This window comes from Acomys minous (assembly GCF_964271855.1).
Source record: "Acomys minous genome assembly, chromosome: 9".
Lineage (NCBI taxonomy): Eukaryota > Metazoa > Chordata > Mammalia > Rodentia > Muridae > Acomys > Acomys minous.
The window spans coordinates 34572007-34597889 of NC_140490.1; the positions used below are offsets into that span (position 1 = coordinate 34572007).

Here is a 25883-nt window from a genome sequence, read left to right on the forward strand (position 1 = left end):
CTGGGTTTGGTTCCCAGCCCCATCGTGGCAGCTCATGACCTCTTCTGGCACCAGGAATATGTGTACTACATAGACATATATGCAGAGAAAACACAAGTCTTAGCAGGGATGCAGAGAAATTAGAACCCTGTACACTGTTAGTAGGAATGTAAAATGATACAGTCATCATGGAAACAGATATGGAGATTTCTAAAACAAAAAATAAAGAAAACAACCAACAACTGAAAAACAACAGCTGAGGAGATGGGACGTTTTCCTTCCAAGCAGAGGAAAGCCAGCCCCAATTAACATGGCGACTAGCATCCACAGAGCAGGCAAGGCCTGACTCTGGTTTGTCAGTACCAAAGTCCATGAGCAACACTCCCACACTACTGCTTTTCTTGAGATTTCCTTCCAGACTTTTCTTCCTTTCTTTCTTTTTTTTCTTGTTTTTGTTTTTGTTTTTGTTGTTTTTCAAGACAAGGTTTCTCTTGTAGTCCTGGCTGTTCTCAACTTGCGCTGTAGACCAGGCTGGCCTCAAACTCACAAAGATCTGCCTGCCTCTGCCTCCCAAGTGCTGGGATTAAAGGCATGTGCCACCATGCAAAGCTAAAAAATTAATTTTAAAAGCCAACTACATCACAAACCTCAAAATTATATAATTTTCTTTACCTTAAACTGTGGCTTTTCCGAAGTTGTTAGTAAAACATCACTAAATAATCTGTAAGAAAAGAAACAAATGGGTAAGGCGCTGGGTTTAATCTCAGAAGCAGGCACACTCTCCGAACAGGTCAAAGCAGCTAAGGCACCTCAGGCCCAGAGCCCATCAGCCACCACTCCAAGTCTGTCAGCCAAGGCGAAGGTGTTCACAAGTCACTTGGTGTCCTCAGAAGTATTTTTTTGGGAGGGGTCAGGTCTGTTGTACTTGATAATATCGGCAATATAATATTTGCAAAAAATTTTGCACCAGTTTTCAAAATGTTGCGAATACATTTAGCAGATGTTTCTAAACAGAACTAGTTTTTTTTTTCTTGCCTCAGAAAAGGTAGTTTATTCCAGAACTTAGTACATTTTGAATTGTCCTGACTGTAATCTAAGAGAAAAATGGTTTTCTTCTATTTTTCATATCTCATTCTAAAGCAGAAGTTTCTGGAGTGTACCAGTTATTTCTTCAAAGGTGTGTTATTAGAAACAACAGCAGGAGGAGCCTTGAGCTGCTTGCTCTGGCCAGAAAGGTTGCTAGGATAGTGCCCAAACGGCTAAGTGATGTTAATGTGAGAATTCTCTTATAAAGACTGCAGAAACGACAGTTGCTGTTTCCAGCATCCTTCTTGGGTCTTGGTCCTCCTCTGTCATCCATCCACTGACTTCACTAAACCCAGGTCACACCTCTTCCAGCCCTTCTTTGCAAAGCAGAAGCCCATGCTGAGGGAAGTTTTAGGCAAAGACAGAATATTTGGCTTGATGCTGGGACAAGCACAGAGCTTGGGGAAGGGGATGCAAGTGTAAACTCAAGTACTTCAGCCTCTCACAGGCTGTTCCCTAACCACGTGCACTTCAGCCCAGGACCTGTGTGGTAAATGTAGTTTTCAAAGTGGGTCTATTTTGTCCTAGGTACATTGTTATTAGTGGCTATTGGTTTGGAAACAGATGCTACAGTGTCACATGAATGGAAAAGGGCTTGTTTCTTCTGATCATCAGCTTCCCCAGGGTGAAAAATCGTGCCTGGCCTACAGGAGGCCTTCTCTAGGCATGCAGGAAGAAGGAGTGAAGGCCCTGAAGTTTAGTTAAACTGCTGTTACTACTTCCTGAATACCTTGGCTACACAACAAGCTGGTGCAGACAAGGGAGGGCTAGGGAAACTTCGCAACGCGCTGAAGAAGCTTGTGCAAGTCCTCCTGGGAGAAGGAATGAAGCTGAGATCCATTCACAGGCTTCTCTCACTCCAGTTACAGCACCCATAGCCTGTCCATGAAGGAACAACACGTAGAGGAGAAGCCATGAGGAGTCAGCAGCACCCCCAGCTCTGCTGACAGGAGAGTTTGTATAGAAAGCCCTTGGCAGAAGCTTTGGTACATACTAGCAGTTGAACAGAAATAAACAGAAGCACAGCGGGCCAAGAACACACTGCTTCCTTGTGGAGGGCAGGTCCACCATGGCCTGATGGGTGCCAACCTCACATAGCTGGAGCCCACCAGCAGAGAGAGAGGTGCTAGCGAGGGCTCTCCTATATTTCCTAAATTAGGAGACATACACAGACACATACACACACACAGACACACACACACACATATGCACTAATGGTGATGGGGCACATGTGGAAATCACACTGAATTTCTAGGACAGCAACTGGACTAAGCAAAGAGGTCACAAGCAAAGGGTCATGGTATCATGCTCTAAGTGACTGAGCAAGCTGGTCACTTCAACTCTGCAGGGACCATAACTGAATCTCTACCGTGGCACTGGGCTTTGGGCACAGTTATCAGGATTACAAGCAATGCATCTGATTGACTTACGGCATCTGTAAGAGCCGGGAGACGGTAGGCATGCCATTTTTACAGGCTTCACAAGACAGCGTAGACTCCAACACGGCCACTTGAAATGAACAGATACACATTTTAGTTCCACAGAACACTCTCGCAGATCCACTTGGTGAGGAAAAGTTTGACATCTCTTTGCAACAACTGTCTGCAGGCTGATCAGGACAGTGTCAAAACTCTTCACATACAGACAGATGGCATACATGGGCGGGGGGATGGGAAATGTTGGCATTATCAATGACTCCAAAGAAACCTCAGAAACCATATGCTGACAGAAAGCTAAGTATACTCCCAGGATAACTGGAGGAAGGCATCAAGTAGTATTCATACAATTATTCTCTTTAGAGACAAGCAAACATTACACAAAAGCAAAATTCTGAACCTGGTTTTGCTGCTTCCTCGCTTTTAATGGAAACCAGGACACAGAGTGCCCGTTGTTGACGCCTCAGCATCCATACCTTGATGCTATAACCAGGCATCCAGAGTCCCCTCCCCACAGGTCACTGCTCAGCTTCAGTTGTTCAAACTCAGCAGGAAACAGACCCTGAGTGTCTGTGTCTCTCTCTTTCCTCCCTCCCCCCGCCTCTCTGTTTTTTGAGACAGAGTTTCTCTATATAACATCCCTGGCTGTCCTGTGACTCACTTTGTAGACCAGGCTGGCTCTGAAGTCACAGAGCTCTGCCTGCCTCTGCCTCCCAAGCGCTGGGACTAAGGGCGTGCTCCACCACACCTGGCCCGGGTCTGTTCTCTTGAACTGCTTCATTTGATACAGTGAAACTTGACAGAGAGGTCTTCATACTCCAAGCACAGTGTCCCAACAGCTACCTTGGGCTCTCTTTCCTCCAGCCTTGACTCTGAGCTGGCCATTAACGATGGGAGGCTCTTAGATGAGTCTGCATCAGTGCTTATGTCTCACCTGTCCTTTGGTGCTCCTTGCTCTCCTTAAGTAAGGCTATAACAGCTCTTTGATGCCACTTACTTGAGAGGCTGGACAACCTGGACACTTATCTTCCAGCCTCTGGCCAAGCTCTCAAGCGCCTTCCAGTGCCCACACCTGTTTGGACAGGACGCTGGCCCTTGCCTGGCTCCTCAAGTCTGGCTTCAAGTTGCCTGACCCTCACTTTTGCTTCTGATTAAAACCAAGGTTAGCCATAGTTCTCCTTACATCCTTCTGCTTCCAAAATTATAGTGCAGTTGCCAGAGGCTTCAGACAAGCCACCCGAACATTCACTGAGTGCTCTGGCTGTGGACAATGACACCTTTCTCTGGGTGTCTTTCTTGGGCTGGGAAGGAGGTTAAATAGCTCTGCAGACCACCAGGTCCCAGCAGACCCACCCCCAGGCCCCCTACTGACCCACAGCCATGGATGGTGCAGGAGGAAAGGAGTCGACAGGCACGGAGTCTGGAGGTCGTCCATAAGTCATTTCATACAGTAAGTGGCCAAAGCAGTGGACGTCTACACTTTCCAATGTCTGGGGGGAAAAGAGCAGAGCTGCTGTCACCCTCCAGCCGTAGGCTCCCACCAGAAGCAAGGCCAGGGCAGCCCCATGCCCACTGTGACTCCAAAGCCCTTTTCAAAGGCTCACAGGGCACTGCTCCCACCATTTCATCCTTGCCTCTTGGAGACCCAGTGACTCCATGGGAGAAACAAGAGCAAGGCAACTCCCACTGTATTTTTTACTGCTTAATGCTCAGGTGATCTAAACACAGAGCGGGTGTGACGGTCACAGCTTACGTTGATTTTCCTGAACTGTGTGAAGTAGGACCGGTAGAAGGAAGGAAGGCCCAACAAGGAGTTTTCCAGATCGAGCAGCCGGCAAGTGTTACCGTCCATCATCACATTGGCCGCATGAAGGTGGCCGTAAGGGAATCCTTTGTCATGGAGAAACTTTAGTACCTTTAAAAGACATGTAGGGTAATTATTCCCAGTTCACTCACATACCACACAGGTAAAACGCATGTTTTAAATATTTTTGGAGAGAACGAGATGGCTCAGGCAGGGTAAAAGGTGCTAACCACAGAGCCTGGCAAGCTGAGGTCAATCCTTAGGGCAGATGTGGAGGAAGAAGAACCCACTCCCAAAAGTAGTCCTTTGACCTCCACTCACTGTGCTATGGCATGCACACTCGCATGTGCTCGCACGCGCGCGCATGCACGCACACACGCACACACGCACACACACACACACACACACACACAAATGTGAAAAGAAAAATGCATTTTGTTATCTCAACATGCAGGAGCGCAGGAGTTAAGTCCCCAGAAAAAGTTAATAAATTTTAAAATGAAATCCACCAGGCAGAGGCAGGTGGATCCCTAGGAGTTCCAGGCCAGCCTGGTATACAAAATGAGTCCAGAACAGCCAAGCTACACAGAGAAACCCTGTCTTGAAACACCAATATTTCACAATTATAAGACTCAAACTAAGACAGCAACCTAAACAAAATCAAATGCCTCTTACCTCTAATATCTGCCGTCCATATGTTTTTATTTGCTGGAGTTCAAGGCCCTGGATTTTCTTGGGATTGCAGTATTTCTTTAGGAAGGGGTCCTTTGGTTTTGTCTTTAGAAAAGAACAGAGAACACATAAAGAGGTAAAGAAGCCAATTTTTACCACAGGCTTCATAAAAAAATAACAGCCAGGGGCTCCAGCACACAGGGTATGAGGGTCGTTGTTGCTATATTAATGCAATAGTCTGTGGCTGAGTAGAGGCTGATCTGGGCTCTGTTTCTTCTTTCTCTGAGAGACAACTTATGTGGTCTCACCCTAGTCTATTAACAAAGTCTGGCCTACTGCTAGAACTCTCCAGCACTGCTTTGTTCAATGCACAATACGAACTTTAGAACTCACCATCAAAACAGCTCCATCTTTGCTCATGGGGAAAGGAATGCTCATAAGCAAATGGTAGTTTTTCCAAACCAGTATTTTTTGTTTGTTTTTGAGACAGGATCTATATGACCCAGGCTGGACTGAAACATGCAAGCCTGCCCTAGCCTCCTGAAAACTGGGCTATTGGTATGCATCACCATGCTATGTTTAAGTTTTACAATAAAATTCATGGGGCCTGAGGGGGGAAATTATGTAATTATAATCTCAAGCAAAGTTGTTTTTAAAAACTCATGGGGCCTAACTTCTGGAATTTACATATCAAGGACCCATAGCAGGTTCTCGAGGACAGAAGAGCTTTACACCCGTGGACTTGGTTAGTAAGCAGTACCTTGTAGATCAGATCCTTCAAAGTTCCCTTTTCATTAAAGGTTCTAATCAGCAACGCTGAGGACTCATTAGCCGTGGCAAAGGTGACCCGGTATATGTAAGGGTGCTGCCAAGACAAAAGCGAAATTCAAGTCGGTTCACGTCCGCATCCAGGTCCTTTCAGAGTCACAATCTACCAGAGTCAGGCACCCTGCTGGCGCTTTAGTTCTGCATATATCTGGCATTCATGAACACTTGCTACTTTTAAGTCATTTATGGTAAACCAGCTCCTCCTCCCTCAGCTCTACCCAGGCCTGCTTGGCTAAATCCCTCCTGTGAGATCTCTGTTGTGAGGGGCTCCTCATGGAAGGCCTCGCTTGGCTGCACGTATCCAGAGTTCAGGCGACATCATGGTGGCAGAGAGGAGAAGAGCACAGCAGTCAGAGCGCTAAGTGGGAGAGCAGGGCAAGTGTGTCTCTGCTCACAGCTCTGCCTCGTACTCTGCACCGCTGTTTGCATGTGGCAGGAGCGCGGCAGGAGCACAGCTCGGAAACAAGCTCAAACAGTACGCTTTGGCATCGCGGCCCTTAGCAGAAGTCAGCAGCGTGAACATCCCTGACTTCCCTCGGAGGTTTCCAGTGGACCTATTCACTGTCTTCTTCAGATGGGCACCCTAATGTCACTCAAGCGAGGTGAGGAAGATACAAATTCTTTTCTTTTTTTCCTTTCCTTTCAAGACAGGGTTTCTCTGCGTATCCTGGCTGTCCTGGACTCACTTTGTGGACCAGGCTGGCTTCAAACTCACATTGATCCACCTGCCTCTGCCTCCTGAGTGTTGAGATTAAAGACGTGCAACTACTGCAACCACACTGGGCAGAGACAAATTCTCTAAAGATGTAAAGTCTTCCTATAACCTGGAACTTTGGTTACATGGGCAAGAAGAGTAACTGCTCAGGCTCCATGTAACCAGGGGGAAGGAATGGCAAAACAGTCACTTTGCTGTCTGAGTTACCTTTTACCAGCTAACTAGCTGACTTTTAGAAAAACATTCATCATTTCTACTAATGGACAGTCCTAATCCAAGACTGTCTTTAGACTACCACAAAGGTGCATTCAGAACACGTCTGAGGTCTGGCCTTCAAATGGGCTAGTGCTGAGATCTGCTGTCTATACTCTAGAAGGAGTTGCTGTGGACTGAGCCACTGAGCCCAGCTAATGTGTATTTCTTATATGCACTACGGTGGGGACGATGACTGTTTTTGTTATTTGAGACAAAGTCTCACTATGTAGTCTAGGTTGGTCTTGAACTTATAACTCTCCTGTCTCTGTCTCATAAATACTGGTACAATAGCAAGTGTTACTGCGAGTATTCTTGGTTTTTCTTGCAGGTATGTATGTGCACTATATGTGTGCCTGGTTCCCACAACAGTATCAGAAGAGGGTGACAGATACACGAAAACTGAAATTATGGGCTGTCATGAACTACCTAGTGGGTGCTCAAAATCAAACCCAGGTACTCTACAAGAACACATGCTCCCAGCCTCTGAGCCGTCTCTCTAGTCCCTTCTTCTTTGGTTTTGTTTTGCTTTTAAATATTCATTAAAAGTAATTTAAATATAGGTGCTAACTGGGACTGGTGGTTCAGGCCCATAACACCAGACTTAAGAGGCAGGGGCAGGAACATCACAAGTTCAAGACTGACCTGGGTTACAGAATGAGTTCATGGCCAACTTGGGAAACTTAGTGAGACCCTATCTTAAAATAAAAGGTAAATTACAGCGGGGGCATAGTTCAGTGGTATAGCATCTGCCTAGTATATGCAAGGCTCTGGGTTCAATTTCAACTACTGTAACAACAGCAACAAAAATCTGAGTGCTGGGCCAGGCGTGGTAGTGCATGCCTTTAATCCCAGCACTCCAGAAGCAGAGGCAGGTGGATCTCTGTCAGCTGGAGGCCAGCCTGGTCTACAAAGCGAGTTTGGAATAGTCAGGACTACAAGAGAAACTCTGTCTCAAAAAACAAACAAACAAAAAATAAAAATAATTCTGGGTGCTGAAAGCCTGTCATACAACCAATCAAACTCAAGGCCATAGCATTTTTCTTGTGCATAAATCACACCTCATTAAAACATGGCCTCATTGCTTTAACAAGATGTCTTTAAAGGTAAACTGACTCAAGTGGACAAGTCAATGTGACTGTGCTCACTCCACAAGCAACTAATTCTAGAGTGTGGGAAACAGGTAATGGGTGGCAACGGTAACGCGTCTGCAGGCCAGACTTCAGTCTCTGCTAAAGACATTCTGTGGTGCTGAGTCATCGGCGTGCTTCCTTCCAACAAAGGCCTCGATCCTGCTTCTGGGCCAGCTAGTTAGCCTATGAAAGGTCACTCAGACAGTGAAGTGGCTACTTTGTCATCATTTCACCCAGGTTACCTACAGCCTGAGCAGTTAGTCTTGGCCTAGAAAGAGATCTTGAAGTCTCAATGATCAAACACTCAGGAAGAACAAGAGGCTCAGCGAAGTGGCACATTCCTCTCTGATATTTGGTTAAAATATAAAGACTACATTTAAATTACTACCATTATTGGGTTATGAAGATATCACAAACACTGGCTTAAAGGACATCTCATTTATGGGACTAGCCTACACATTTTTAGTTTAACTAAAAGCCATTGTACCTTTCCATTCTCTTGGGCCTGCAGGGTATTTCCATCTCTTCTCTACAGGTTCACCCTCAAGAAACACTGACCCTGATGAGCAATGGGGACAGTAAAAGGACTTGTACTTACCACACAGGAAGGCAGAAGCTTGATTAGACACTGAAAATCTTTATCTGACAAGTACTTGTCTGGGCCAAGATCAGCCTGGAAATGTAGGAAGAAATATCATAGTATCACTTTGCTCACCAAAAGGAAAATTCCCTATGTCTTCCCCTCTAACTTTATTTGACCAAATTCTTAGCTATAAATCCAAAATGGAAACTACATAGTCTTTTCTAGAGAGGTAGTGTGTGCACATATGAACATCAGGGTATGCCTGGGGTTTCATCCAACTCCATAGCCAATGTGTCGCTAGAACTCCCACAGCAAAAAGGATGAGATAATGCCTAATAAATTTCTTTGAGAGTCACTCCAAAACTGTCACTCATAATTGAGGCTGTTTGTACACCCTTCTGAACATTTATGTATAGCCAGGGGATTTACAGTAACTCTCCTTTAGTGTGGGACTAAAGAAGTCCACACATCACTAGGTAAGAGCACAGTACAGTTCTTAGAGTGTCTTACCCTTTCATAGGCTCTCAATATGGAATAAACGAAAGCAAAGGAATTAGCTTACCCAGCTCAACACCAGCCGCTCCTTTGGTTGGTTTTTAATTTTCATCAAGAAATATTTCTTCCTTATCCTCCAACCTGCCACAGAAGCAGGAAGGCGCTTACTGCTTCAGCATTTTTGCAACAATTGATATAAAGTTTACTGACTAAGGAGTTAATTAAAATTACATCTAGGAATCTTAGCCATAGCTATGTGGGCCCAAGCACATAACAATGTTCATACAGGCTATACTATAAAAACAGTAAACAAAGGAATTACTATATTTATGGGAAAGCTAGAGAAACGGCACTTCCCTCCGACTTACTGAAAGGGCCTAATGAAGGATGAATGGAGGTCCTGCACGTTACCAGCACCGCACTCCTCTCACAGAGCTCTAACCAAGGTTAGCAGGTATTAAAGGTAAGGGCAATGCTTCAGGCAGTAGGGAGCTACAAGGAGTATGACGTCAGCAGATGGAAAGCGCTTCGCTGGGTGACATCTTAGCAGGATGGGCATGCCAGACTCTCACCTATGTCTTTCAGTGGTTCTACCACCTCCCATTTTGGTTCTGATCGGAAGAACATGGAAACCTGTTGTAAGGCGATCTCTGAAACGAAAGCAGAGAAATCAGATGTGTTAAGAAAAGCCAAGGGCTTCACATATTGTTCGTGCAAATGCAATCCCTGTAGGCTATGGACTTCTTAAAAAGACGTGATCAAAAAAGAGAGGATTAAAAATAATGTAGGCTTTCAGACTGTCCTGGGAAACTGAAGGAAGCTGAATAAAGCCCAAGTTTAGTGGGGATGTGCCAGCAGTGCTTTCTTAGCTCCTGTTGCGTGCCATGGTTATATCAGATGCTAGACTGGGGAAAGCAGGTGAGCAGTGTCTATGGAAACCACAACTGAAACTTCTCTGTAAATCTAAAGTTACCTCCAAATTATAGGACTATTAAAGAGCAAAAATAAAATTACCAATCATGTGGAAACACTTTTTTTTGCTTTTAGGATTTTTCAGACAGGGTTTCTGTTGGGATTCTGCTTCAGTCTGCCTACCTGTGATGTCACTGCCTACCTGCCACGGGGGCGTGGCCCTGCCCCAGGTTATATAAAAGGACAGACTCACCTACCGCTCTCTCTTACCTCTCTCTTTCTTCCTCTCTCTCCCTACCTCTGTGTCTGTGTGTGTCTCTGTCTCTCTCTCTCTCAGATACCCTTCTCTCCCCTTTTCTTCTCTCCCAACGCTCATTTAATAAACCTCTATATAGTATCTGTTGCCTGGCATCTTATTTTCCTATTTTTTAAATAAAATTGTTGGCCCATATCAGGAAGGCTCTCCCAGAATTTCCTAAGTCTGTAATCCTTTCTACCGGACTTGTTCTATCTAAAACACATCCCACTACAGTTTCCTTCTGTTCCAAACTTCACTCTAAATCTGCATTCACTCCCGTCAGAATCCATCACAGCTCTGCCTTCAGGCCTCACTTCTAAGCTGAGGAAGTTTCTGCTGTTTCATTCTCTTCTGGGACCCAGCCATGGTCTAGGCAAGCAGGTGATTCACTCTGCCACGTGACTGATGGCCACACACCTCACAGCTCTCCTTGGCTCTGCAGGGTTTATCAGCAGGCTGCGCTGGCCTGGACTCAGAGTAGCCTGGCTGCCCTGCCATTAAACTGCCATTGTTCCCGACAGACCTTCTATTATGTCTTAAAGCTTCCAGAAGGACGTTTTATGAATGTTAGAAGGTCTAAGGATGTCTAAGAAAGTGTTTTAAGTTGGTAAATGCCAGTTGCGAAGATTAAAATATCTAAAAGGACATCTTATTTCTTGCTATTGCTTTGCTACTGTTCTATTAACTGTTCAGAGTGTTGGCACTAACCAGTAGAGCTCTGATTTATTAATCTAACTACAGTAAAACATTCCACTATACGATCCTATCATAGTTCCAAGCTCAAGATTTTAAATTTCCTTTGGTTTATCTTTTTCTTAAAATGTCTCTCACTGGGCTAAAATTACATACTTCCAGTCTTCGGAACAGAGGAAAGAAGCCCCCCTTTCACGATGCGTACTGAGCTGAAAATCAAAATCAAGTGAGCTTTTCCCTTCTGCTCTACAGGTTTCTGTCCTCCCCTTGTTACTGTTCCACAGATGTCAGAAAAACTCCATAAGGCTTCCGCCTTTCCTAAGCTCACCTCAAAGGGCATTCATGCATTACCATAAAGGTCTTTTCCCAAGCCTCTGCTACGCTGTATGTCTACTGCCTTTTCCTATGATGTGTACATGTCTAACAATGTATATTTCACTGCAGATTTCAAACAAGGATGATGCTAAATTTATCTCCCTTGATGAATTTAAAAGAATTCTTGTAAGTTACAGGAAATCCACCTCTCAGGTCAAAGGGAATCCACATAAGTACTGTCAATCAACAGCCTAAGTTTCTGAGGGTGGGATTCCTTCCCCTTTTCACTGCTTTTGTGACTCCCCTCCCCCTACTTACCTGATTGCCACCTTTCTGCACCCAACACCAGCTCACTTTTCCCTTCCTAGCCACATAAATGCTTCCCTTTGTCTGAGAGACTGTCCACGCCTCTCTAGTTCACTGGGAACAGAGGTACCCAAGCCTGATCTACATCACGGTGGCTGGTCCTTCTCGCTGACCTACAACTAGGACTATTCCCACTGGGTGAGACTTCTGACAGTCTCCCCGCACACCCTGCCCACACACACACACCCCTGCTGCCGCCCTTTAGCCTCCAAAAAATCCTAGTGCACTAGGTTGCTGTGTTCCGGTCCAGCTCAGCCATGAAGCTGCACTCTTTTGGTTGCTGACCAGCAATGACGAGTGGCTGGATCAGTCTGTGTACCTGTCTTTTGAGTCACAATCCATTTCTGGGTATGCCCTGATGGGTTACTGACTTCACCCCCAATGAGAAACAGTCCACCCGCCGCCTTTCCAGGCTCCTCTGGGATGCCTTCTGAGAATCTCAAATCCCTACGCCCACATTAAGGACTGCTAAGCTTACACACTTCTGCAACCAAACTTAGATCCCAAGATCCAAAACCAAACTTTTAATTACCACCAGCAATTGGGTAAAACAGAAGGAAGTTCCCCATGTTTAACCCTTTTTCTTTGCTCTCCCAAAATTTTCAAGCACTGTCTCTTCTTTATTTTCAAGCCTTTTCTCTGTGCTTTCCCAAGAGTTTCAAATGTACACCTAAAGGGAATTTTCTCCCTAACCTACATTGTCTTCTGCCCACATGTATGTTCCAGGATCCTGCCTGACTGCCTACATCCAGGACACTATCAAAGCAGCTACCCACAGTGCTCCAGTCCCACCTCACAGATTGTGCCAGCTGGACCTGCACTGTCCCTCCTAGCCCCAGATGTTCTCAGACCCTGGACAGAAAATGCAACAGCCTGTTCTTCCAGAATCTGGCCTACATTTTAGCCTTTTAACCCCTGTCACCACCCTACTGTCAGCAGGAAATAGAAGGAAACACATTTTTGAAAACCAAGAAATCTAAAGTATGTAAAGTAGCTGACCTAAACCAGGAATTTTATCAGGCCACAGCCAAAGCTCAAGATTCAGAAAGTATGATAAGGTCACATGGGCAACATGTCCCAAGGGATATTTGTCCCACTTTGCTTCCTTGTGGAATTACAGCTTTTACAAACCACAAAGGAGTGATTAGCCTGAAGCATATGCTGGAATAAAAGCCAGAGTTTCAGAAAAAATACCTTCTTCAATAAGATGGCGCAGCTGTGCTAAGTTACAGAGTGCCTGTCTACTTACCAATTTATCCTCTTTTTGTTGTTCATTAATCATGTGAGAATTTCCTCTTTAACAAAGACAATGAAAAGAGGAAGTTCCTTCCAGTTCACTGTAGTAAGAAACTATCAGACTAACTGCTTTTTACATTCCCCACCAAAAAGCATGACTCCGTGCCATTTCCTCCCAATACAGATCCCTGAAAGCAAACAGTCTTCCAAAAAACCCTGTGGAATCTCACCTCCGCCTGGTGCTAATTATATTCCAAAGAGCCTGGGGAGGCTTGGACTCACCAACAACCACCTCTCCTGGAATCTGCCGAGAGCCTGGCAAACACCATCCCTGTGTATACATTATGAGCGAAGAAGTTTGCAGGAGACAACAGTTGGCTGTTTGTTTACTGACTCAATATGCAAAGTGTCCCTAAATATTCCAGAGCAAAACTAGCTCTGTTTATATTCTGTTAGAGCTGCTCTGAGATGCCACCGGATATAGGGAAGGGGTGGGGGCAGCTAATAAGAATTCCAATTCTCCAGCCCGGTCTACAAAGTGAGTCCAGGACAGCCAGGGCTACAGAGAGTGACCCTGTCTCCAAATACCCCCGCCCCAAAAAAGCCATTTCTTAGCTGGACATGGTGGTACACACTTAATCCCAGTAGAGGCAGTCTGATCTCTGTGAGTTCAAGGCCAGCCTTGTCTACAAAGTGAGTCCAGGACAGCCAGGGCAACATTTAGAAACCTTGCTTCAAAAAACCAGAGAACAAACAAACAAACAAAAAATAACCAATTCTTATTCTGGGAACAGTGTGCCTGTATTTTAAACATTGATATAGTATTTTACCTTTTTTTTTTTTTTTTTTGGTTTTTTGTTTGTTTGTTTGTTTGTTTTTTGAGACAGAGCTACAGCACTGGCTCTGGCCCCATGGCCTGTAATGTTTGGTTCACTATCCATACTCTGGCCTCCTGAGTGCTGAGATCGAGGGCGTGTAACACTACTCCAAGATCCTAACCCCAGGAGCTGGGTGCAAGGAACAAACTCTGATTCCTCCAGGCCTGCAGTAGGCTGCCTAGGGCTGGGTTTTACAGCCTGCAATCACTCCAGAAAATCCTGCCTTTGTTCTGAACATAATCCTTCCTAACCTACTAATCAAGTGATTTCCAAGTTTTAGGACAAGGGAACTTCCACATTGCTTGGTCTGTTCCCTTTCCCAGCCTCTTTTTAAAAATTTATTATGTATACAGTATGCTGCCTGCACTCCTGAAGAGGGTACCAGATCTCATTATAGATGGTTGTGAGCCACCACGTGGTTGCTGGGAATTGAGCTCATTACCTTTGGAAGATCAGTCAGTGCTCTTAACCTCTGAGCCATCTCTCCAGCCCTTCCCCGGCCTCTTTTCAGGGTGTGTGTATTATTTTACCTTTACGGACTTGGTCTTTTGGATAAAACCAAGAAAAGGCCCAGTAACTACAAGCTGAGTCTCTGGAAGGACAAAAGGCAGCTGCTTAGGAGATCCCTCTGCTCAGCCCTGAGACTCAGGCTGGCCCTGGCCATACAGCCCAGCACAAACAAGGCGCCCCAGTCAGGGTGCTCCAGACAAGGAAAAGCAGCTATGCGGATGTGGGTCACCAATCCAATACAGAATTCAAATCTTTGTTTGGTTTTGTTTTTCGAGACAGGGTTTCTCTGTGTAGCTCCAGCGGCCCTAGTACTCTGCTCTGTAGACCAGGCTGGCCTTGAACTCATAGAGATCCACCTGCCTCTGCCTTCCAAGTGGTGGGATTAAAGGCGTGCACCACCACCGCTGGTTTTAGAATTCAAATCTTGCTGAAGTGGGGCAATATGTAACCAGGTCACTCAGAAGTGGGGAAGAGGCAAGGGCCAAGAGTCTTGGCCTTTTTTACAGAGGTGCAACATGCATGTGAGCGGACAGTGAGCAGGGAGTCCCAAGGAGCCAGGGCCACGCGGCAAGTTTCACAAGTGAGTTGGCCAAGCTGGCAAGAGGAAGTGAACTGTACTTCCCTCTTCTGAGGCAGCTGGTAAACCCACCCAGAAGCAAGGCAAATTCTGACATTTCATTCAAAGGGAGACCTGGATCAGCTTCCTCACCTACCATTTCTCTTCAGGACTCAGTCCTCTAAACAGCCTGGAGTGTTTGGACATGGATGGGAACTCTGGCTTTTTGTTTGTTTGTTGTTTCATTTTTGTTTTTTCGAGACAGGGTTTCTTTGTGTATCCTTGGCTGTCCTGGACTCACTTTGTAGCCCAGGCTAGCCTTGAATTTACAGAGATCCACCTGCCTCTGCCTCCCAAGTGCTTGGGATTAAAGGCGTGCGCCACCACACCCGGCTTGGATGGGAACTGTTTTGTTTTGTTTTTTGTTTTTTGAGACAGGGTTTCTCTGTGTAGCCTTGGCTGTCCTAGACTCACTTTGTAGACCAGGCTGGCCTCAAACTCACAGCGATCCACCTGCCTCTGCCTCCTGAGTGCTGGGATTAAAGGTGTGCACCACCACGCCCGGCTTACTTGTTTTGTTTTGGTTTTTTGGTGGATGGGAACTCTGATGATCTCATACTCTGGCCACCCCTAACAATCGGGGACTAGGAGCTGGACAGATCCCTGACAGGCAGACAGACAGACAAAGGGGTCTTAAGTAGGTAACAAAGATGGCCAAGTTCTAGTCCTCACACTTTTTACCACACACAAAAGCTTAAAAGGTCCTTCAGCTCCGCTAAGTCCTAGGTGGGTCAGGACACGTGTTCCTAAAATGTTGAGGGCCTATCACCCTCCCCAACCTTGCTCAAACTGACCCCAAATTAGGGGGAGGGGACTCCCTAAAGACTCTTAAAACCCCTCGTCCTCAAGGAGAGACTGAGATTCCGTGTGTGTGTGTGTGTGTGTGTGTGTGTGGGTGTGTGTGTGTGGGTGTGTTTTGATGTGAGGTTATCTTTCACTATAACCTGCCGTTCTGGCTAAACTGGCTGAGCAGCCAGGGATCCTTCTGTCTCTGCTCCCCAGCACTAGGATTACAGGTACTAACCAGCACTAGGATTACAGGTACTAACCAGCGCTAGGATTACAGGTACTAACCAGCACTAGGATTACAGGTACTAACCAGCACTAGGATTACAGGTACTAACCAGCGCTAGGATTACAGGTACTAACCAGCGCTAGGATTACAGGTACTAACCAGCGCTAGGATTACAGGTACTAACCAGCACTAGGATTACAGGTACTAACCAGCACTAGGATTACAGGTACTAACCAGCGCTAGGATTACAGGTACTAACCAGCGCTAGGATTACAGGTACTAACCAACACCTCTGGGTTTTCCCAACTCTGCTTGGACTCAAAACTCAGGTTCTCATGCTTGCAAGGCAAGGATTTTCCTGCGTCATCTCCTTGGTCCCAACTGTCGTACAGATGAGGAAACTGAGGTCTTCAGAGAGGGAGGCCTTACTTAGGCCCCACATATTTGTGTGGCTCTGGTCCTACCAGGGTATTCCCAAGTTAAAATGCTATTTGGCTCCTAGAGGTTTGTCTGATCTGTGTTCCTTCTGTTACCATCTAAGGATCCTTGTTTGTTTTTGAACAGGCTTTCTCTGTGTAGATCTGGCTGTTCTGGACACAATTCATAGACTAGGCTGGCCTCAAACTCACAGACAGGGCTGTGAGGGCTGGGATTAAAGCATTGCCCATCCAGAGATCTCGAGCCGGTTTGTTTTCTCTGCCAGTTAAATAATTAAAAGGAAGAAAAATTCCTGAGTGCAACTGGGAGCAGTAGAGGAAATCTTAAACCCAGCAGAGAGAATCATCAAGTGAGGAAACACACACACACACACACACACACACACACACACACACACACACACACGGTTAGTTTTAATACAACAGCTCTAAGCTGCCTTCTGGTGTCTGTCTACCCCGTGTGAATCATCAGGCTTCTGGTTCAAGCTCCTTGGATACAGGAATGCATGGCCTTCGTGCCTACCCTGCGTACATGGGGTGGAAGGTCACTGACGCTCGCTGAATGGATGTCACCATTACCTGCCCATTACAGCTAGACAGCTGCCCTTGTGAGCATCAGCAGACACTCAGGAGATACTGTTGACAAAACATAAAGAGGGCTGGGCTGACTCACAAAAGCCATCCATATGACCTGCTGACATTTAGGAGCAGTCAGGTGAGACTTTTTAAAAATACTTTTTAAAGATTTATTAATTATGTACACAGTGCTCTGCTTACATATAGGCCTACACGACAGAAGAGGGCATTAGATCACATTATAGCTGGTTGTCAGCCATCATGTGGTTGCTGGGGAAGAGTAGTCAGTGCTCTTAACCTCTGAGCCATCTCTCCAGCCTTCAGGTGAGACTTGAAGAAAGACATGGAAGGCTCAGAAGGTAGTGACAGAACTGAAGCTCTTCTGGGTTCCAGCCCAGTGTATAAGGTCTTGTGGCCAGGAAGGAAAGAGAATGAATCTTTGTGACCATACAGTGCTTGACTCTGTACCTAAAGTAAAGGAACTTCAAGTACACACTGCTTTTGGCCGGATCTGGAAGAGTGTTTTCCCCAGCCTGAACGACATCCGTTAGAAGATGGCAAGCACATTCTAAACAAGGCTTCTCGCTCTGTAATAAGCTTGCTGCCATGCTGCCAACTACACCTGGCTAGGGAACCGCACTGCGAGCAGGGAGCTTCCAGGCTGAGGCTTTCAAACTCAGCTGTACAGATTCCAGACTGACTGACATGCACACAGCCTGAGCACTGGGATTTCTTTTCTTTTCTTTTCTTAATTTTTATTTATTTGTTTATTTTTTATGTACATAGGTGTTTGGCCTACATGAATGTCTATTTGAGGGTGAAGTTACAGACAGGTGTGAGCTGCCATGTAGGTGCTGGGAATTGAACCTGGGTCTTCTGGAAGAGCAGTCAGTGCTCTTACCCACTGAGCCATCTCTCCAGCCCCAAGCCCTGGGATTTCTTAACACGTCCCCCAAGTGACTGTCCAGTGCAGGAGGGTCTGCTGCTAACTAGTAGGCTTCCAGTTCCCCCTCTCAAATAGGAGTGAGACACATTTCCTCAGCTAATTCAAATGGAGTGTGCTTTGTTTAGAGTTTTTCAAATAGGCTATTACTTTGCTGCCCAAGCTGGCCTAGAACTTACTGTATAATCGGTTGTGCTTAAATGTGTGGCCATCCACCACCCAAGTGCTATGAGTCTGGCTTTTTAAAAAATGTAGCTGGGTGCAGTGGTGTATACCTGTAATCCCACAACTGTTAAGTTCAAAGCCCAGCCTGGTCTACAAAGTGAGTACAGGAAAGCCAAGGCTGTTACACAGAGAAACCCTGTCTTGAAAAGCAATAAAATAAAATAAAAAATAAAAATAAAGTTTTTAAACCCAAGAACAGAATCTAGTCCCTTAACGAGAAATTAACAACCAGAGTTCCATTTAGAAAACCTTCAAGTATGACTTGGCTTTAAGCAATACGTTTATTCTGTGTCTCAGGCAGCTCTACAGCAGCTTCAGTGCCCTGCAAGGCCACAGCAGAGTGAAGGAGGTGTTTAGTTCTTCCTTTTCTGACATTAGGCTTGCAGGTGCCGCTGACTTTATGTGTGAGCTGGAGGGAATCACAAGCCCTGGTGCTGGGCTCCCTCTGCATGCGGTACCCAACAAGGGGCCTTTCTGAATCCACATTACACTTAAAGACAGCTCTAAAACAGACACATTACACACAGCAAACACAAAGCAGGCTGAGGATGCTCTGTGTGCTGCTGTCGGCTGTCCGCTCTGTTCCACAGAGAGGATACGGAGCAGACCAGAAGTGCATGGACATGACTGTTTCTCGTCTATGTTTTATTGCACAGGCATCACAAACACTTTGGAAGCTATTTCCCTCTGCCAGGTGTACAGACAATTACAACTAAGCTAGTCTTTGCAAAGAAACACTGGCCTGTCACGCATGTGCTCACTCTCCCACAGGGAAGCAGCGTGATCTCGCCTGCGTCACCCCTGCCGAGCTCGGGCCCCACACCACTGCAGCGTACAGGCCCCAGGTTCTCACCAGTGTAGTTTGCAGAATAGTTGTTGGGGTCCAGGAACTTCTTGAGCGGCTCGCAGCTGGACAGCACATGGTTGCCCATGATGGTGTTAAGGTAGTTCTGCAGGCCTCTCTGCCTCTCAGCTATGAAGTCACGGTCCATGTTTCCAATCAGTCTCTTGGGAGGAAGAGGTAGACTTAGGCCTGCAATCTGAAAGGACAGAAGGAAAAAAAGAAAGAAGAGAGGGAGTTATATTCATGTCATTCACAAGTACGTGGGACATCTGAATCCTGAACCACTGTAGCTCATTAAGTATAAAACAATGTACACTTTGAAGATGCACTCTAATTTTGGCATTAGAATTTTTTTTTGTTTGTTTGTTTTTTCAAGACAGGGCTCCCCTGTGTAGCCCTGGCTGTCCTGGACTTACTTTGTAGACCAGGCTGGCCTCGAACTCATAGAGATCCACTTGCGCCTGCCTCCCTGAGTGCTGGGATTACAGGTGTGTGCCACTGTGCCTGGCTTTAGTGATAAAAATTTATATATATATAATTATTTTATATATAAACCTATACATCTCATAATTGATAAAATTAAATACTAATCACAGTAACTTATTTTTTTTCACTTTTTCCAAAGTTATACATGGACATAGTACCAAGAGAAATAATTTGCTTTTACAAAACTAGCACTAGCAGTCCTGTGACACTCCAACCTCCATGACCCATGTCACCGGGTCTCTAGAACCTGAATAGCCACAGCACTTCCTACATCTGACCTCTGACCTTGGGAATGCTTGCATTACATTGTTTCGTCCTTGGCCATTAGCTGTAGTATTTCCACGACAGATGAAGGGATCGTGTTCTCCTTCACAGCTAGGCGGTGTTAGCACACACCTTTGAGCTTGGCACTCTGGAGGCAGAGTCTGAGGTCAAGGTCAGCCTGATCTACAGAGGAATATACAGAGGGGGGGAAAGAACTCTCTTTCACGGTTCTGACCTTACTGCCTCAAAATTCTGCCTTTACGTGTGTGTGTGTGTGTGTGTGTGTGTGTGTGTGTGTGTGAGAGAGAGAGAGAGGGGGGGGGGAGGGAGGGATTAATTTCCTAGGTCTCATTTGTTTTTTTGGGGGGGGTTGGGTTGTTTGTTTGTTTTACCAAGACAGGTGTTCTGTGTAATAGTCCTGCTCTCGAACTTGAGTACTGGGATTAAAGGCATGTGCCACTATTCCAGACTTCATTTGGGTTTCCTTTCCTTTCCTTCTTTCTCTCTTTCTTCCTTCCTTTTTCTTTTTCTTTTCTTTTTTTTTAGTGTTTTGAGAAAAGATTTCTCTGTGTAGCCCTGGCTGTCCTGGAACTTACTTTGTAGACCAGGCTATCCTTGAACTCATGGAGATCTGCCTGCCTTTGCCTCCCAAGTGAGGATTACAGGTGTGAGCTACCATGCCCAGCTCACTTAAACTTTTAAGACAACTTTTAAACTCAAAAAACAAAGCAAAGCCACCTTCAAGAGCAGCATTACAGTGCTATTTGACACTTGTATCAAAAAAGTAAAAACAAAAAGCAATCCAAGCAACACCCATCCTGACAGAGGGTAAGGTATACTGAGAAAGGCATCCTGAATTGAGAAAAGGACCCATGGTGAGCTACTTAAGGGGCGAGCCTAACTCAGTTCCACTCTGGGTTTGTCAAGCAACAACGATGCAGCCACGGGAAGGCTAAAGTGTCTGCATGGTGGCTGACCGAGAATGGCCCCCTAGGCTCACGGTGGGCTGAGCACCTGGTCCCCAGCTGGGCAAAGTTGGGGAGGTGTGGCCTTGAGGGAGGTGTGGCCTTGCAGGAGGTGTGGCCTTGCGGGAGGCGAGGCTGGGAGCCTGAGCCTTGCCCTCCCTGCAGTGTGCTCTCTGCTTCATGCTTGTACTTGAAGATGTGAGCTGGCAGCTGGCTGCTCTAGCTGTGGTGCCTGCCTCCTGATCCCACACTGTCCCACCATCATGGGATCTAACTCTGGAAAAGTCAGTCAACATAAACCTCCTTCTATGAGTGGCCCTGCTCAGTGTTTTTATCACAGCAACACAAAGTAGCAAGTATAAGTTTATGAAAAAAAATGGCTGACTGACAAGTCTGAGTTATCCATCTCTCCTGTGTAACTATGGAGATGTGTGAGACGCATCATAAATTTCTACTGAAGCACAGCTTGTCACCACATAAGACACTTATGTTTCAAATGGTTTTCCTCATTCATAAAAATTAAGTTTTATCAGCCAGACATGGTGGCTCACACCTGTAATCCCAGCACTCAGGGAGGCAGAGGCAGGCAGATCTTTGTGAGTTTAAGGCCAGCCTGGTCTACAAAGTGAATCCAGGACAGCCAAGGATACACAGAAAACTCTGTCTCAAAAAAACAAAATAAAGAAAGAAATGTTTTTCAAAAATTAGGCTTTGTCTAGTTGTGGTTTCTTCAGGAGATCTTTTCAAAAAGGCCCAGAAGTGATTACAGTTTCTTACTTAGCTAAGTAAAATGCATACATACAAAGGAAGCACATCACAGCATGCCAACCAAGTTATTTGATGTTGCTCATGGGCAGACAGCATTAATAAGGCTATACTGTATTTTTTGGACCATAAGACACAGGGTTTTCCCACCAAAAGTGGCGGGGGGTGGGGGGAAGACTTAGGGTGCACCTTATAGTCCGATTGCTGCTTTTACTGTTTTTCTTGTTTTACTGCTCTAATAACTGGGTACGTCTTATGGTCAGATGCATCTTATAGTCCAAAAAATATGGTATATTAATATTGCCTAAAACATAACTTGGGTATCTTCTAAAAATATCTTATGAAATTGCAGAATATACTCCTATTTTTGTATACACCCAGGGATATTTTGTTAATCCATGGGTGTGCTCACATATGGGAATAAGTACTGTCCTTTTTTCCCCCTTAAAAAACATTTTCATTTTTGAAAATTTTATGTGTATAAATGTCTCCCTTGTATTTACTTATATCTGTGCACTCCGGTGCCTAGTGGCCATGGGAGCCAAAAGAAGGCCTTGGGTTCCCTGGAGCTGGAGTTACAGAGGGTTGTGGGCCACCCTGGGGGTGCTTGGAATCAAACCCAGGGCTCCTAACCTCTGAGCCATCTCTCCAGCTCCCAAGAAAACTGTCTTAAAAGGATTCACACCCACTGGCAAACACAGCTATTTTTTGGGAGCAGGTAGTTCTTATTCTCTGTGAAATATTTATCATGTTCATTTACCCTTTTCAACTAAAAAAGAAAAGCATTCCCTTTTTAGTGAAAATGATGATTTAAGCAAGGGTTTGTAAGCACTTATTGATTTATTATGAGCAGGTTTGACCACATGATCCATACAAGAGCATCCACTGGCTCCTACGTCAGCCTACATGGCAGTGCTGAGGTCAAACCTAGTAGTCGGCTAGTTCCCACTCATGGTGGGGACATAAGGATGCATTTGATACAATGTCTGTCTTTTCTGTTCTGTTTGAGAGAGTAGCTGAGAATGACTCTGAGCCTGGTCCCCTGCCTCTGTCACACCTTAGGGACACACCTGGCTTCACATGGGCTCCAGAGACTCATACTGTTCCATGGCAAGTGCTTTGTTATCTGGGGAGATCACCACTGAGCTACCTCCCCAACCCTCAGCCCAATGTTTTAGACTTCATTTCACACTAAGAAAGCACCAGTCTGCCTGACCCTGTCAGTCCTCCCAAATCATCAGTTCTTTTACCCACACTGTGATTCTATAGTCTCTGCTGTATCAGAGGAATAATTACTCCACACAGTACTGAAACTGCAATGGGAGTTAATTTTTAAACCTTGCTGTTTAAAAAGTTTAGCATCCAACTCTTATATGGGAGAAGAGAGACCTAGGCACATAGGTGACAGTCACTAAGATGCTGATTCCCTGAGCACCTTCACACAGGCCACTTCAAGCCAGGACAGAGCTTACTTCTGCTAGCTTGCCCCTGAATGTGCCCTATCTGTTTCTGCCTTTAGCTCCTTCAAAAAACAAACAACAAAAACCAACTTCACTTAAAAGGGGAAGCAGAGGGGAACCAAAGGCAGCAGAGAATCCCATGAGTTCTGTTCATAGCTTCAGAGTGCAGTGCTGAGCTGGCTGGTCCCCAAGCTGGATGCTGAGGCTGGTCCTCTGGCCTGGGAGAAGATTCTAAACTCCACAGACTTTACCAACGCTTCCAGGAACCCAGCTTTTATCTGGAGGAAAAAGCTCCCGACTGGTCATTTCCCCTTCCTCCCTTCCATCATCAGATCTTAGTGAGTTGTAATTACCTTCAACCAAATGCCACTAAGTGTTCCAAACTCTCAACAACCCTTCACTTATTTCAGCTTAAGATCGGTTCTCCAAGGTCAACAATGAGCAGTAAACCTCAAATCGGAAAACATTTGGAGTATGAGACCTCAGAAGTCAGCTTCTTCATTTGAGAAGGAGAAAACAGGGCCTAAGAGGAAAAGGGCTGCCCCAACACCCACCAGAGCCTGGCCCTCTCCCCAGGCTAAGGCAAGCAGAGGTCCCTTCCTCTCTGCCCAGCTCCTTTCCTTCTAACCTTTCCTCCTTTCCCTTTTCACTGACGCACAGTCTCCCTGGGTGGCTGTTAATTGGTATTGCATTTATTTGAAACATGCTGCTGGGATTTTTGTGTTGTTACTGTGAAATATGATAACCATGATTTTTTTGAAAACAGACTTCTCTTGTATTTTTCTAGGAAAGTACCAAATGCTACAAAGAGCTAGGTGGAAACAATTCATAACCCACAATCCTGCCACCTGGGGGTCACCACTGTTACCATTTTGACATATTTCCTTCCAATCTTGTTTCCTAAACATTTTTTTGTAATTATTTCACATGGCATGTAAGTTTACATTCTAAATTGTAATTATCACTGAAGTATGCTATTGGACTCAGACCCACTCCGCATCTGGGATTATATTTCTCTCGTTCAGCAGGAATTCATTTATCTGTAGAGAATAATCAGATACCAAAAACCATACTCAGAGTTTCATTCTGAGGTTTCTGAGCCCTTTGGTTACGGAGGTTGTTTTTTAAAATTATTTCACTGCCAAAAAGCTGCATGTACTTTCTCTTCTGTTTGTTTACATGGATGAATAAAAACCTCTACTGCCAGATGTGGTGACCTCTTCCTGTAATCCCAGCATCTGAGGCAGAAGGATCAGTTCAAGGTCATACTGGGCTACACAGTAAGCTGGAAGCTGCCTAGGCTATATGGAACCCTATCTCAAAACAAAACACTCTCCCACAACCTATGTGGATATTTGCATAATAAGATGCATATCGGAAGCACCAATTTGAAAAAGCAAAATTACACTGAAACAAAAATAAATTCCAGTCCAGCCAGGGGTACATGGCAAGAAATAATAACAATCCTTTAAACTCTGTCAACATGTTTGTTATCTAGAGATTTCAACTGGCCATACTAAAAGTAAAACCAAATAAGGAGCTGAAGATATAGCTCAGTGGCAGAGAGCGCACCTGACAGCTTGTGAAAGGTGCTGCACTCAATCCCCGGAACTACACAGCAAGGACCAAAGCACAACACACAGAGCACTGCACAGTACCCTGCAGATTCTTGGGCCCGGGCAGAAGAAAAGTACTCATGCTTTTACAGTAAAGGTTTCACTCTCCCAATACTGTTTTCTGAAGTCTGACGTGAAACATGGCTGTATGAAGGCAGAGGGAGCATCCTGCTCCTTCCACCCACCAGTCCTCCTGACCTTGGTTCACACCATTAGCAGCCACTCAGATACGTGACAGCTAGCTCCACCAGGCATGGTGGTGCACACCTGTGCTCCCAGCACTCTGGGAGGCAGAGGCAGCAAGATCTCTGTGAGTTTGAGGCTGGCCTTGTTTACAAAGTGAGCCTAGAACAGCCAACACAGAAAAACCCTGTCTCAAATATCACCGCCCAAAAAAAGAAGGGCTGGAGAGATGGCTCAGAGGTTAAGAGTACTGCTTGCTGCTCCAGAGGTCTTAAGTTCAATTCCCACAACCACATGGTGGCTCACAACCATTTATAATGTGGTCTAGTGTCCTCTTCTGGCCTGCAGGTATACATGCAAGCAGAGCACTATATACATAATAAAAAATAAATCTTAAAAAAGAAAAGGCTCAAAGTTTTTTTGTTTTTTTTTAGTTTTTCAAGACAGGGTTTTTCTGTATAGCCTTGGCTGTCCTAGACTCGATTTGTAGACCAGGCTGGCCTTGAACTCACAAAGATCCACCTACCTCAGCCTCCTGAGTGCTGTGATTAAAGGCCACTATGGAAAAGGCTCAAAGTTTATTTTTTTTAAAAAATTAAAATCAAAGATATTTAGAAATGTGTACCTCAGAGAAATCATCAAGCAGAAAAAGACTGAGTCTCTGCTGTTACAGTTTAATGTTGATCTGCAGCACTAGCTGCAGAGGAGCCCAGTAGAAAAGCCTAAGAGAGCCCCAGGTCCACCAGTCCACCTACATGAACCCGAGCACCCTACGTAGTCAGTCCTAATCCACAAAAGGAGATTGTGCCAGGAAGACACCATAAGCCATGGTACGTGTTACCAGTGCTTTGAAGCATTTACCTGCAAGCTGTGGTTGAGTAAATCGAAGTCACTGTATCTTCTCACAATCTGCAAGAGACAAGACAGCGGTGTTCCGACTCAGCCAAGGCATTCACTCCTCTCCACCTCCTGGCCTGGGATGCTCTGCTGCCCAGAGGTCACTTTGTGTGACTGATAGGCCCAGTAGAGGCACACAGCTGCCTCCAGAGGTTGCCTGGGCCGCAGTCAGCCAGTTAACGCCAGACAAACTCACAAGGCATCCAGAGATTTAAACATCCGACACAATTTCTTTGTTTGTTTTCAGGTCAAATTACCTTTTCAAATATTTTTCATATGGAGTACACAGAGGGTGGATTAATGATTTACAAAAGAAAAAAGTTTTACTCAGCATAACTGAAAACAAAAGGAAGCTTTGGTGTCATTTGTCCTTGTCAGGAATAAAACATCATCCAGTCAA

At 45.4% G+C, this 25883-nt stretch overlaps 1 protein-coding gene across 9 annotated transcripts in view; it reads right to left on the reverse strand.

Annotated features, from left to right (window-relative positions):
- Positions 1 to 25883, reverse strand: part of PXK (PX domain containing serine/threonine kinase like) — a 61482-nt gene that overhangs the window by 13721 nt on the left and 21878 nt on the right. For all 9 annotated transcript variants that reach the window (XM_084794510.1, XM_084794509.1, XM_084794516.1 and 6 more), the window contains exons 3-13: positions 25448 to 25495; positions 18857 to 19043; positions 9556 to 9633; positions 9051 to 9124; positions 8504 to 8578; positions 5738 to 5842; positions 4981 to 5082; positions 4255 to 4416; positions 3874 to 3991; positions 2496 to 2574; positions 652 to 700 (exon numbers count right to left, since the gene is read on the reverse strand). In XM_084794510.1, coding sequence (XP_084650636.1) covers positions 652 to 700; positions 2496 to 2574; positions 3874 to 3991; positions 4255 to 4416; positions 4981 to 5082; positions 5738 to 5842; positions 8504 to 8578; positions 9051 to 9124; positions 9556 to 9633; positions 18857 to 19043; positions 25448 to 25495 — 1077 coding nt within the window. The remainder of the gene's footprint in view (positions 1 to 651; positions 701 to 2495; positions 2575 to 3873; positions 3992 to 4254; positions 4417 to 4980; positions 5083 to 5737; positions 5843 to 8503; positions 8579 to 9050; positions 9125 to 9555; positions 9634 to 18856; positions 19044 to 25447; positions 25496 to 25883) is intronic.